Here is a 13,421-nt window from a genome sequence, read left to right as displayed (position 1 = left end):
AACACACGTGAAGGAAGGAGCGACGGAAGGGGGAGAGGCGAGAGCGAAAAAGGGCGGGAGGAGTGGAGGGGCACGCAGATCCTTGTTTCACTGGTGGATTCTCAGGTTGTGTACGGGGGCCTCTCTGACGCGGTTCCCCTTTCTTACGGCTGCTACGCCTCTCTCTGCCACACATTCCCCACCAGGCGTTGCAAGGCATACTCGAACCCGCCTGCTTGTTCTTACCCCACAATCATCATGTTCTCCGCACGCCACATTGTGCGGTACTTTGTGGATCGTCACACCGTTGCAGTGATGACGGCGTTTGTTTTCTACGTCTTCCTCCTTAGATGGTGCGGGCGCATTGGCGTGCGTGAGGTGCAGCAGCGAGCCGCTGCCGTCGCCCGCCCTCATCGCAGCATCCTTGACATTTCAGCGTTTGCAGGACCGACGTTCTCGGCCTCGGTACTGGCGCAGAGCGTGTCTGTGGCTGTTCTTCGACTGTCAAACGCTGATGTAGAGCTGCTGCATGGTGGCCCTCTCGACCGTGTACCGTCACAGGTCGAGAGGCAGCAGCAGCTGCTGGCCCTGTCGTCCCGCTGGCAGTACTACTTTGCCGTCGGCGACTTCACCCTGGTCTCTGCACCGGCACGCTTAACCTCCAATGGGATGCTGACGGAGTGGATCACCAAACTGGAGTCGGTATACCCGACATGCGTGTTCGCTTCTCTTACCGACAATACGGAGGCCGATGCCACCGGGGATGAAAGACGACTTCTCATCCTGCCCACCACCTGGCAGTCACATCGACGTGCGTTGGGCGGTCAGCAGCAGCAGTCTCTACGTGTCCTGCTTCTGGAGACGCTCCCGACTCTGGAGCGACTTCGGGAGACCGAGGCGGCGGCTACCGCCGCTGTTGATGCGAGTGGAGGCGTTGCTAAAGACCCCCTCTTTGTGTTTGTGTCGGAGAATGCGACTCGCAGATGGTCCACTGCCATAGACGCTGCGGAGCTGACGCGTCCACCGGCGGAGCGATGGCGCAGTGGGAAGTCAAGCCTTGATGCGTGGGAGGAGATGCTACAGACAACGTCGATGCCTCGAGCAGCGCTTCGTGCTGCCGTCGCTGCCTCTGCCATGCCACCTACTGGGGAGGATCCTCCAGTGTCGTATCGCCGTCGCCTTTTGGCGCATCTGCGCCGGGAGAAGGCCCAGGCGCCGCCCCCGACCGCCATGACAGACGCGGCGCAGTACATTCCGCTGCTCGCTGTGCATCTCGCTGACACCTACGGGGCGCCATACGTGATCTTCGCTTCGTGGTGCTCCTCCGTTGGGACCTACGGTTGGACAGCTACCAGGCGGTTGGAGGCAAGCAGTGAGGAGCAAGCGTTGGTGCTTGTGCTATGCCTGCACGAGAACGAGCTGGTGGAAATCATACCCTCACGGCAGTATGTCTCAAGACACATCCAGGAGTGAGTGCCTACCCCCATGCCGCACTAGAGAGAGTTCTCTGAGCGGGGCGCGTTAGCCATTCTGCTGCGACCTTTAATATTGTGCACCCTTCGCCCTCTTTTCACTGCTGGGCGAGTAGACAACGATGCCTCCCCCCTCTCCCCCGCTGTGTGCGCACGTTTCCTTTGCCCAGCAACCCAGCAACCGAGGCGAGCAGCTAGTGAGGTGGACGTGCTGCATTCCATATTCCCTCGATAGCAGCACATTCCGTCCTTCACATGCTTCGTACGTGCTGCTGTTTTCACGAGCCAGACAACGCGTCAAGGTGAGGAAGGAGGCGGGGAGAAGTTGTACACAGTGTTTCCTGGAAGTCGACTCAGTCTAGCACGCATCCCTCACAATCCTCCCGCCTGCCATGGGGCGCGCGGTTTGTGTTGTGATCTCGTAATTCGTGTGGCTCTCTGTGTGGCATGTCCCATCGGGGAGGTAGCTCCCTCTCTTCCTCAATCCTCCATCTCTCTCTTTCTCAGCTTGGAAGCCCTCCCCCCATTTCTTTGATCGATATCGCTGCTCACTGCAGGGCTCATCTTCTCTGTGAGATGCCACATCTTAGTTAGCAGACTTCTTCATCGGCGTATTCCCATCTCCTTTTCGCTCTTCATGTCTTTTTCTTCTCTCGCTAGCATCTCTTCTGCTCTCCCTTTGTTGTGTGTGTGTGTTCTGCCCCTCTTACGTGCGTGTGTGTGTGTGAGGGGGGTAGGTGCTCTGAGCTCTTTCCTCCGGTGCTCTCCCTCTCCCTCTTTAGGGTGTGTTGCTGCCTCCTTCTGGAGGTGTGTGTGTGTGTGTGTGGGTGGGTGGGTGTGGGCTTCTCTCTCTCTCCCTCTCTCTCTGGGCTCTTGCCGGGTGGACCTTTTCTTCGCGGTTCTCTTGGATTTGTTTCTGCCTTTCTGATCGCCCGCCTTTCTTTCCTTCTCCAGGTGAGCCCACTTTCGGCGGGCGCGATGGGCCTCCCTTTATTCACGCGTTGTTCTCCACCTCGACGAAAAGAGCGAACAAGAGTCGTTTATTTTTGTGCATCGGGGAAAACGTTGGAGTGAGCAGAGGGGGTGGGGGAGAGGGAGCGAGGTCGGTACTATCAACTGAGGGTGTGAGGTAGCCACGGCGAAAGGTGCTGCATCGCGACACACCAACGAAAATGTGTGCACTCGCCTCAGTCACACATCCGTCTTCAACACAACTCGATGCGGGGGATTTTTGTGCCCGGAGAAGGCAAAGAAGAATGCGCTAACGACGCGAATATGTGGCCATTTACTCACTGAGCAGTTTTCTTTTTCTTCACACGCCTGGTGAGCTCTGCGCGGGGGGGGGGGAGAGTTCGGTCTCGCTGTGTCCACCTTCTGTGCTGTTTGCTATCGGCGACCGAGTCCACTGACGCAGTGTGGTCGTAGCCACTGCAGGCTCTCATTCCAGGAGCGGACGCATCAGGGAAGAGGGTCCGATGGTCGAGTTGCCCTCCCTCTCCCCTTCACGCGGACAGCGACTACTGCTGTCGTCTCTCGCTCTCCCTTTTCTGTGTCGTTTGCTCTCACATGATGGAAAAGGTGAACTCTCAGTAGCTGTTTTCTCTTGTCGGGCATGCAGTGCCGCCCCCCCTCCCCTCCCCATCCGCGCTTCTCACTTCCAACCCTTCTCTCACCTGCGTGACCCACGCACACCCTCCTAACTCGTATCTCCCCCTTCCTGCCTCCCCCTCCCGTCGCCACTGACCGCACTGTACAGTTTCTCCTCATTCTGTATCAATTTGTTTCTGCGTTTCTACGCGAGAGCCTTGAACACACGGAGGCGAGCACTCACATACACTCAGGCACTCCTGCAAGGCCATCATGGGGAAGAACCCTCCGAAGTGGCTGCCAGGCGAGCGCGTGAAGGAGACCATTCTCCTTCAGCGTAAGTCGGTTGAGCAGCTGCGCGCTGATCGCGTGCTGCGCAAGGATAAGCTGCAGGAGCGCCGTGACCGTCACAAGAAAAAGTTAGACGCCAAGCGCAAGCAGAGGCTATCGACGAAGAAATTCATCTCTGCTCAGACAATCCTGAAGCACGCGCAGCGCAAGGAGCACCAGGGACGCAAGTTTCAGAAGATCGGAGAGAAGGTCGAGGGACGCCGCCGTCACGCGAATATGGAGGAACTCAAGAAGAAGCTGCGTGAGAGTCCGGTACGACTTGTGGTGCGCGCGAAGGGGTCGCAGATCCCACCGGAGGTGGCGTCGGCCTTCAAAAAGGTGGGCCTGCTCAAGATCTACGCGGCACGCCTGATCAGCCTGACGCCACGCACGGAGAAGCTCGTTGAGCAGCTCACGCCATTCTCGATTGTTGGCGAGCCAGACAGGGCACAACTGGAGTCGCTTCTCCGCACCCGGGGCGCTCTTTACAACGAGGAGACCCAGACGAAGCGGCTCATTAGCGGTAACCTGCTGCTAGAGCAGGCGCTTGGCCAGTACAACGTGCTGTGCATCGAAGATCTCGTAGAGACGATTGCTACGCATGGGGAACACGTAGAGGAGGTTCTTCGGCACATCGCGCCCTTTGACTTTCATCCGCCTCGCCAGCTCTTCGTCGAACGCCACCGTTCCGTTCACCAGAAACTAGAGATCGTGAACAAGGACTCCTTCGCCGCATACCTCGCAGACCAGCTGCAACTCACGCTCAATAAGGAACGCAAGGCTGCCACTGTGGCGAAGAAATCCAAGAGGGTGGGGGTACAGCCCAAGACCGTTTAAAGCAGCTGCATTGTAGCCGATGCTGGAGGCGGGAGAGAGAGATATGTGAAAGGGAGGGGTCGCGGTGGATGTTGTTTCAGTGTACGGCTTGACGCTATCCTCATCCTTTCGTTCATATGTCCCCCACCCCTCACTCTGTAAGTACGCGGGTGCGAAGCGGCTCCCGCTCTCCGTACTGTGCCTGTCTGGCACGCTGTTGTATCGCTGTAAAGCGAGGTATGTGGGTGTGAACGTGCGTGATGCGACCAACCAGGACTACCACAGGTGGCACTGGTGATTGTTGCCACAGTGCTTCGCTGGCCTGCTGATGTGCCGTTGTCGAACAGCAAGTCGTCGGTGCGCTCGACGAGCGGGGGTAATCGGGTGGTGCCGCGTATTGACGTGCGCCCTTCTCCTTTGCAGCGAGGAGAGGAAAGAGCCGCGAGATGAGAACTGCGTGATGATGGGCTTCGCTTCTCTTCCCCTCTTTTCTCGCGTGCCTGTGCGATTTCTTCCTCCTCTGTTGCTTCTCTTACTTAAAGCCATAAAGGATACTACGGCTCCTACGACTCCTACGACTAGCAGTGTGCAGTACTCAGACAGTGCATGTGCGTTCTTCCCTTTCCTCACTACTGTCGCTGCATCGCGGCTGCGTTGGTCGGGTGGGCTTGACCACGTCTGCAAAGGCGTATGAAGGCGGTAGGGGGAAGGGAGGTTGTTGTACTGGCACGTATCTCAGCAGGAGTTGCTCTGCGTCCTGTGTGTTTGTGTCTGAGTTACGGGGTCATCTGCCGGTGTGGTGGCAGTGATGAACGTGGCGGGGGGGGGCGAGAGGGAAGATGGACGAAGCAAAAATGACTTTACTTGACCCCACGTGCTCCTTCTGCGCGTACACGGTGACTGCGCTGCTTGTGTATGCAAGTGTGAAGGTCTCGACGTTCGTATTGTCGCCCCCCCCCCCCCCCCCTCCCACCCACACGTCTTATGCGCTCACGCGTCAGTAAACAGACAAGACAATATAAAATCCAAGACGGACTCTCATCAGCGACATGCGGAGAAATGGTGTGTTTTCGAGGGAGGGGCGTTTTGTGTTCCCCCGTGTGGGAACGAAGGGGAGCGTTGTGCCGGCAGGGCGAGAAAGAGGGCAAGGAAAGAGAAAGAAACGAGGAAGGAAGGGGGCGGGGTGGGGTGTGGGGCGGGGGGGGGGCAGCGATGACAATGAAGGGGAGGGGGAGAGCGCTGGTTTACCCACGCACTCCACGTCATCTTGACTTGATCAAGAAATCCAAGGCTCCCCCCTTTTCTGTGCCACCCGCCTCAAATATGACACGACGAGGACGTGCTACTTTGTTTACCGATGGAGTGATGGCCTCACCTTTTTCCCTCTGGTACTCTCTGCGCTTGCCGGGGTGTAGACACGCGCATACGGGCCTCTTTGTTTGCTTTCTCGCCTCACCACATCCCGACATTGAAGGGCTGTGTGTGTAGCGCTGAGGGTCGTTTGATGAAGACAAGCGCCGCCCCATCGCCTCGACTTATTTCTCCACCCCTTCCTTCTGCCGCCTTTCTCGCTCGCTCGAGCCGTTGGCATGCTGCGCCTCCACACGTCTCTCTCTCTTCCTACACGCTTACAACATGACTCCTTGCCACGACTGCCCATCGTGAAGGACACACACTCGCGCGTGCTGCCACGGCTGCCTGACTGTCACCTTGTTGCCCTTGTGCACCCCCTTTTCTCCATTTTGTGTGTGCGGCCGCTTTGCATCCGTTCGTGCTGATTTTGTGCTCGCTATACAGCCAAGGCGCATATCAAGCGGAAGCGTCTGCGTGAGTGAGTTGGAACAGCGGACGTCCATCTCTGCCTTGTTTTCCCCCCACACCCAGACCCGCGGGTGCGTTGTACACAGCAGCGGGGCAGATGTGGTACGCCTAGTCGACTGTATCAGCTCTGCCTTGTTGCAGAATTTTGTGACTGGGTGTGTGGTATTTCTTTCACATCTTGTCTGTCCCTCTCCTTGCGTTCTCGTCGACCTTTTACCTCCTTTCTCCGCTTATTTCTCGCCCATTGACTCGTCTGCCGCCGCCGCCGTTGCCGCGTTCCTTTGGGCTGCTGCGAATGTGGTGGTGGTTCTTGCTGTCGCGACACTCAGCTGACGAGTAGAGCAGGGACTCTCTGCACGGCCCTTTTCACACACCCAGTTTTGCGCACTGGACTCTCAATTTCTCCACTGCTCTTCGGGGTTTTCTTCTTTTTTCCCCCTTTTTTTTCGCTCGTCTACTTTGGCGCTTGCGTCGCTGAGTCTACGCGGACGTGCCGTCTACCGTTGACGCCTTCACCTACGCCCCCCCCCTACTCCCCACACCCATCCACACCCTTACGCCTACCCCACAGAGTCGACACCATGTCGAGCACTCCCATGCAGACCCGCTTTGGGTGCTACATCGGCAACATTGACCGCTCCGTTACGATTGACATGCTGAGGCAGGTGTTTTGTCAATGTGGCACCATCATCGACTGCTCGCTGAATGGGCGTGAGGGGGACCCGTACCGCTTTGGCTTCATTGACTTCGCTACGGAGGATGACCGCGCTCGAGCTATGAAGTACAACGGCTTCACCCTCGTCGGCCGCAAGCTGAAGGTTGGCGTGAGCAAGGGAAACGTGAACAAACCCGAAGGCTTCGCGACCGGCAACGGCGTCGGCGGCGGTCACCTCCGGATGGGTGGAAACCGCCACTACAACAACGATGGCAGCATGATGATGAGCGTCAATGGCCTCTCACCACAGCAGCAGATGGAGGCACGGTTGCTGCTCCAGTTCCTTCAGGAGGGCAAGATGGACCCGCGGCAGCTCTCACCGGCGCAGCAGCAACTGCTCATTACCTACCTCGGCCACGGCAACAGCAACAGTGTGACCAACGGCAGCAGTACGAACAGCGACAGCAGTACGCCGGCATTGGCGCAGCAGTCGCAGATGGGGGTCATAGGCAGCAGCGCAATGCAGTCGCCGCTGCCGCCGCCGACGATGCACAATAGCAACAACATGATGAGTGATGCTGCTGCGTTCATGCCAAGCTCGAACGTTGGTAACAGCGGCGCTGGGACTGGTATGCCCATGATGGGTGGTGGTGCCCCTCAAGGGATTCATATAAGTGTTGGGCCCAGCATGATGGACCCGATGAGTGGCGGTTATGGGATGATGCCGCCGCCCCAGCAACAGCAGCAGTGGGGTGATATGCCAATGAACGGGCCTGGCATGTTCCCGCCCAAGATGTGTGGCCCGCCGCTCAGTCAGCAGCAACAGATGCCGATGCAGTCGAGTCTGCAGCAACCGTACAACCTAGGCGGTGGTGCCGCATTGATTAGCGGATCGGGCGCTACGGAGCAAAACCGCAGTGCCTTTGTAAATCCCCCGCCTGCGGTGGAGATCCTAAAGCTGCGCGAGAGGCAGCGCGAGCAGTTTTTTGAGGTGGTTCGAAAGGACGCGGAGAAGTACGAACGAAAGCTCCAGGAGAAGAAGGCGCACTCGGCGGCTGGCGGCGATGCCGAGCGCAGCATCGACAGCTCAGCCTCGGACGATGATGAAGACAAGAGGCCGACGAAGAGGTCAAGGAAATAGGTGTCTAAGTAACTGATAAAGCCGCGGGTGAGTGGCGTACCGAGAGAGAGAGAGCGAGAGGCGGGGACCGGTCCCATAGGCCTCTAGAGGCACACGTTTGTGTGTTCGTGCGTACGTGCTCTTGTCGCTCTCTTTCACAGCAGCAGCGGCACAAAGGATGGGAGGGCAGGGGGACGGTTCTCTTTCCTGCCCCGTCTTCTGTTTTGTTCTTGTTCACTCGGAGCCGCTGTCGAACGCACCTTGGGGACTGATATCAGCGCGCTTCTCTCGATTATATCTGCGGATGTCTCCTTCACCCCTCCCCCCTCCCAGCGTTCCCAGTGACGTGAGGGAGGTGGGTGAGGGACCCAGCAGGTGCTAAGGTGGTGGGTGGGAGGGACGGCTCAAAACTTAGCTGCATGCGCTTTTCGGCATCGCAGTGGCCCACACAGCGGTCAGCGTGTACGTTTGTAGCTCGTTTTGCCTTGTGCATGTTTGGCTTCGATGGTGTTGTCAAGGTGTGGCAGGCGCACTGGCGTGGAGAAGTCCACGCGCTTATTCATTTGAGTTGTGGTGTGGGCGTGGAAGGTGAGGGAAGAGGGAAGTAAGCCTGTACTGGCGTAGTATGCGCTCACGTATACGTATCTATTTCTTTTGGTACTGAGGTACTTGTGTGTAGGTGTGCTCTAGAGCAGTATTGGTGACCGAATGCGATCTGATGGCGATGACTGAGTGAGTGTTAACGTGTTCTTTGTTTCTGTGCTTTATCTTGGTGCTCTCTTCATTATTACTAGCATTGTACCTCTCGCTCACCCACTCCCCCCCTTTTTCCACAACCCTCTCTCCTCTTTACTCTCTCCTCAGGAATGCGTCCCGTGGCGTCCTAAATTTGGGCAACACAAAGACGAACGCTGCCCGCTACGGTATGAAGGACTCATTGCTTAGCGCCACAGAGATGCAGGACGTTGGCTATGGGAATCTTCGCGTGTGTAGTGTGTGCGTGTGGTGTCGCCCTTCGATACATGCGAGATCCCATGTGCGGAGGTGGGGACCACAAGGGGTGCTATAAGATCACACTATTGGTCTCGCTTGTTCGCAAGGGTAGGGCCTTCAAGGGCGCGTCTGTGCTTTCTGACCTAGCACGCATCTGATGACTACCTGTGGCCGATCATTCCTTAACCGCTAAGAGGAAGGCCTGCCGCGTATGCATCGCGCTCTCTCGGTTTCGCACGCTAACGTTTGTCGGGTGATGCTGGGGGATGTCCCATGTGGCAAATATCGTTGGCTCTGGTGCATTTTCATTGCTCTCTTTCCTTCTTTCCTCACCTCTTGCCCCTTGTCGCACGTGGCGCTGGCCACGCCTCCTTCCGTCCCTCGTCATCCAAACTACAGTCACCAACACACGAGTATATTTCCCGCAAGTGCTCAACGTGATCGTTTTGTGGACTTTAGGACTATCAGCGTTGTTGTTGTTTCTTTTTTTTTTTTCGGTAAAATCATACTGTGAGTGTGAGTGTGAGTGTGAGTGAGTGTGTGGGTGTGCGTTGCCACTGTTGCGGTTCTTCGGATACATAAGACCAGCCGCTCCCTGTCACCTGCATCGCTGCTCCTTTCCCCGTCTGTGGGCGTGACCCTTGGGGGAACCGCATCGCTCCACCTCTGGCACGGGTAGGTAACCCCCTTCCCTCAAGGCGATAACCGAGGTACCGTTGGGCGTAATGGCCAAGGTCGGCGAGGGCGATCCACGCTGGATTGTCAGCGAACGCACCGACGGCGCAAACGTGAACTCGTGGCACTGGGAGGAGCGCGATCTTTCTCAGCACACACATGACAAGCTCAAGAGCGTCTTTGCCGAGCATGCAATCCCGGTCCCGGCAGACATGGCGACGAGCGTCGAGTACCTCAAGATTGAGGAGGTGAGCGAAATCTCCGGCGACGTCACGGTGGCCCAGCGTAAGGGGAAGATGATGTGCTACTTCGAGCTGAAGATGTCGCTGCGGTGGGTGGGCAAGATGTCAGGCGCGGATCAGGTGATTCGTGGAAAGATGGAGGTCGCCGAGGTCGACCACGACGGATTCAAGGACGAGTACGACATCGCCGTCACATGCCAGGAGAACGACTCAGCGGCACAGCTGCTCGAGTCGGTGGTGCAGGTGGCCGGCCGCTCCACGGTGCGGCAGGGGATAGCCACCTTCTTTGATGCTCTCTTCGCCGAGTATCATATCGGCAAGCAGCTGAAGAGCGGCGCCGCCTTGCCCCCCCCACCGCCACCACTCTCTGCTTCTGCATCCACAACCCTGGCCACCAACGCAGCGGCGGGTAAGAAGTCCGTGACACCGTCCAAGTCGAGCAGCGGCAGCGGCGATGAGAATACGTCCTTCTCATGGAAGATGCGCTGGGGCGCGCCCGTGGCGGAGCTGTACGCAGCCATGACGGACCCGAGCAGGGTCAGCGTGTACACGCGAAGCCCTGCCTCCATGGATGTCAAGGCCGGCGGCCTGTTCAGCTTCCTCGGTGGTGTCATCAGCGGCTACTACGTGGATGTGCAGCCCTCGACCCTGATCAGGCAACAGTGGCGTCTCAGCAGCTGGCCTGTCGGCGTGCACAGCTCGGTAGTGCTGCAGCTGGTGAAGGAGGAGCCTGGTGTGACGACGCTGGAGTTCACACAGTCTGGCATTCCTGCTGGTCAGCTGCAGAGCGTGCAGGAAGGGTGGAAGGCGAACTTCTTTGAGGCCATCAAAGTTGTGTTCGGCTACTCCCTCGAGTACATCTGACCAAAAAGGAAGAAAGTACGAAAAGTCAAGAGACGCAAACACCGATAAAAGTGGAGCCACACCCAGAGAGACGAGCAGGCGCACACACACACACACGCGCACACGCACACGTCTATCGCTGTGAGAAGGAATTTGCATCTCTCGCGCCTTCATGACGCTTCTGCTGCCTGCGCGTCAACCGACTCTGTTGGTTCTCTCTCGTTGGCTGCATAGCGATAAAGGCAACGCAGACATGCGCTTGTGCGTCTTCATGTGCCCATGAGTGTGTAGGGTTTTGCGCAGCTCCTCTCTTCCTCCCCCCCTCTCTCTCTCTACATTATTCTTCTTTTTCTATCTCTGTATTCGACTGCGCGTGTCTCCCTCTCTCCGTTGGCGTGAGTGCATCTGTGTCCAGTCGCCCTTCACACACGCACTCACTCGCCCTTCTCCTCGTTCTCTTTCATCCTCAGGTTGCTGTGATGTGCTAAAAAGGGGAAACACAAACAAACAGCATCAAAGGCCAACTGCGCTGGACGTAACAATCAGCGAACATCGTCACCTCATGGGTATCAGCAATGCACTCGGGCACAGCTGCGTATCACATGTGGCCGTGCGTGTGGTGGTGACGAGAGTGCACGTCTTCTTCTATTCTCTGATTTTACTCCAAAGACCCCCTCCTTTCGGTCTGCACGCGAAGCTTTCACATCTCGAGATCGATATCCTCCTTCTTTGCCCATCATGCTTTCCGTCTTCCTTCGTTTGCGCCTCCACCCCTGCCCCCCTCTCTTTCGCCCTTCTCCCAACTTTGCTCCATCGTGCTGCCCACACCCACACATTCACGCCCGCTCGCTGCGCGCATCTCTGGGAGTTTATCCTTCCACCTCTCCCCTCCCTCTGTCGCTGTCGTTGCTCCACGTTGCTACTTCCACCTCACCCGCTCATGGGGTGTGTTTGCGTGTACTTCGATGCGCTCTCCTTTCTTACTTTCTGTGTGTACGCACAGCCTTTCTCATTGGTACCTTCTCCCCCCTCCCCCCCCCTCTTCAGTAGGTGTGCTAAGCCTTCGCTCGTTTTCTACCTTGCTCGCTCACACCCTTTCGTAAGGAAAACAAAGGGGTCGCGAGCATAGGCAGTAGCTGGCGCAACACAGATCCGCGCAGTAGGGAGCCATCATGAGCGCTGACAAGAGAGTGGTTGTAATCGGTGCCGGTCCCACCGGACTCGGCGCTGCGGTGCGTATGATGGAGCTCAAGCACCTCAATTTCCATATTTACGACGCCAGCGCCGTCCCTGGCGGCCTCTCGCGCAGCGTCAGGGACGAAAACGGATTTTTGTGGGACATGGGCGGTCACGTCATCTTCTCCCACTACGCCTACTTTGACGATGTCATGAACCTCGCCATCTCTGACTGGAACACGCTCCAGCGCGAGTCGTGGGTACGCTGCTGCGGTGTCTGGGTGCCGTATCCATTTCAGAGTAACATTCACCGTCTCCCATCAGAGGTGCGAGACGCATGCCTGAAAGGGATGGAGGAGGCCGAGGCGGCCCGTGCTGTCGCCACGGAGGAGAAGCCGAAAACCTTCGCCGAGTATGTCTCGCGCCAGTTTGGCGAGGGGATCGCCGAGGTTTTCATGCGCCCGTACAACTTTAAGGTGTGGGCGGTGCCGCTGGATGTGATGAGCGCGGAGTGGGTCGGCGAACGCGTGGCCAGTGTCAACGTGCAGCGCATCAAGGAGAACATCCAACTCAACCGCGATGATGTTGGCTGGGGCCCCAACGCCACTTTTCGCTTCCCTAAGGCGGGCGGCACCGGCGCGATCTACGAGGCTGTCTGGAAGATGATTCCAGAGGCGCATAAGACGCTCGGCTATCAGTGCCGCGTCGTCAAGGTGAACCCGATCACGAAGACGCTGACAATGGCGAATGGCGAGGCGGTATCCTACGACACACTTGTCTCCACGATGCCGCTGGACGATCTTCTGCGCGCCATGGCAACTGGGCTGGAGGAAGACCCAGAGGCGGCGTCAGCTTCGGTGCTGAAGGCGCCGCGTCTTCGCGAGATTGCCGAGAAGATGGTTTACAGCTCTACGCACATCATCGGCATCGGTGTGAAGGGGTGCCCACCTTCGGGGATGCAGACAGCTTGCTGGCTGTATTTCCCTGGCGACGGTATTCCCTTCTACCGCGCGACGATTTTCTCCCGCTACGCTGACTCGAATGTGCCGGAGGGGCACTGGAGCATCATGCTGGAGGTTAGCCAGAATGCGCAATACAAGCCTGTCAACGTGGACACCATAATGGCGGACTGCATTGATGGTCTGCGAACGGCGACGTTGCTTCGCCCGGAGGACGAGATCGTGTCCCGCTGGCATCACATGGAGAAGAAGGGCTACCCGATCCCGTTCGTGGGGCGCAATGAGCTGCTGGAGGAGGTACAGCCGGTGCTGCGTGACACGTACAAGATCTACTCCCGCGGCCGCTTCGGCGCGTGGCGGTACGAGGTGGCGAATCAAGATCACTCGATGATGCAGGGCGTCGAGGCGGTAGGGCACATCTTTCACGGCACGGATGAGGTCACAGTAAATACCCCGGAAAAAGTCAACACGAGGTACGGTGAGGCACGCTGCACCTTGTTGTTGACACCTTCGTAGACGGCAAAGCTGGCGGATAGGGATGCGGATACCAAAGGACTTCCCTTCCCTGCCGCAGTTGCATCATCCCATACAGTGACCTTCACCATCGACTCGGCACCTGAAAGCGCCGAGTACGCCCTGCACGGCTCTCAGAGAGCGACGACCCAGTGGGCGAAGGGGAGAGCAGCAGGTGGATAGAGTGGTGGAGGCGATTCTACTTTGCGTTCATTCTCCTCTTCCATCCCGTGCAGCCGC

The 13,421-nt window shown here is 57.8% G+C and overlaps 5 protein-coding genes across 5 annotated transcripts; all 5 read left to right on the top strand.

Moving 5' to 3' along the window:
• Nucleotides 1-237: 237 nt before the first annotated feature.
• LBRM_18_0260 (conserved hypothetical protein) lies at nucleotides 238-1,452 on the top strand (the record flags this gene model as incomplete). Its single annotated transcript, XM_001563900.1, has 1 exon — nucleotides 238-1,452. One exon carries the CDS (start codon nucleotides 238-240, stop codon nucleotides 1,450-1,452), a length of 1,215 nt encoding a protein of 404 aa, XP_001563950.1.
• Nucleotides 1,453-3,311: 1,859 nt separating this feature from the next.
• On the top strand, nucleotides 3,312-4,205 carry LBRM_18_0250 (putative 60S ribosomal protein L7; the record flags this gene model as incomplete). Its single annotated transcript, XM_001563899.1, has 1 exon — nucleotides 3,312-4,205. One exon carries the CDS (start codon nucleotides 3,312-3,314, stop codon nucleotides 4,203-4,205), a length of 894 nt encoding a protein of 297 aa, XP_001563949.1.
• Nucleotides 4,206-6,586: 2,381 nt separating this feature from the next.
• On the top strand, nucleotides 6,587-7,801 carry LBRM_18_0240 (putative RNA-binding protein; the record flags this gene model as incomplete). The annotated part of the gene is made up of 1 exon (XM_003722929.1): nucleotides 6,587-7,801. The coding sequence occupies one exon, from the start codon at nucleotides 6,587-6,589 to the stop codon at nucleotides 7,799-7,801; it is 1,215 nt and encodes a 404-aa protein (XP_003722977.1).
• A 1,697-nt stretch (nucleotides 7,802-9,498) lies between these two features.
• On the top strand, nucleotides 9,499-10,554 carry LBRM_18_0230 (conserved hypothetical protein; the record flags this gene model as incomplete). Its single annotated transcript, XM_001563898.1, has 1 exon — nucleotides 9,499-10,554. The coding sequence occupies one exon, from the start codon at nucleotides 9,499-9,501 to the stop codon at nucleotides 10,552-10,554; it is 1,056 nt and encodes a 351-aa protein (XP_001563948.1).
• Nucleotides 10,555-11,705: 1,151 nt separating this feature from the next.
• On the top strand, nucleotides 11,706-13,184 carry GLF (UDP-galactopyranose mutase; the record flags this gene model as incomplete). Its single annotated transcript, XM_001563897.1, has 1 exon — nucleotides 11,706-13,184. The coding sequence occupies one exon, from the start codon at nucleotides 11,706-11,708 to the stop codon at nucleotides 13,182-13,184; it is 1,479 nt and encodes a 492-aa protein (XP_001563947.1).
• Between the last annotated feature and the right edge of the window lie 237 nt (nucleotides 13,185-13,421).

Source organism: Leishmania braziliensis, chromosome 18, assembly GCF_000002845.2.
Source record: "Leishmania braziliensis MHOM/BR/75/M2904 complete genome, chromosome 18".
In the NCBI taxonomy this organism is placed as follows: domain Eukaryota; phylum Euglenozoa; class Kinetoplastea; order Trypanosomatida; family Trypanosomatidae; genus Leishmania; species Leishmania braziliensis.
The sequence above is the reverse complement of the archived record's forward strand: the minus strand, read 5'-3'. Positions and strand labels throughout refer to the sequence as shown.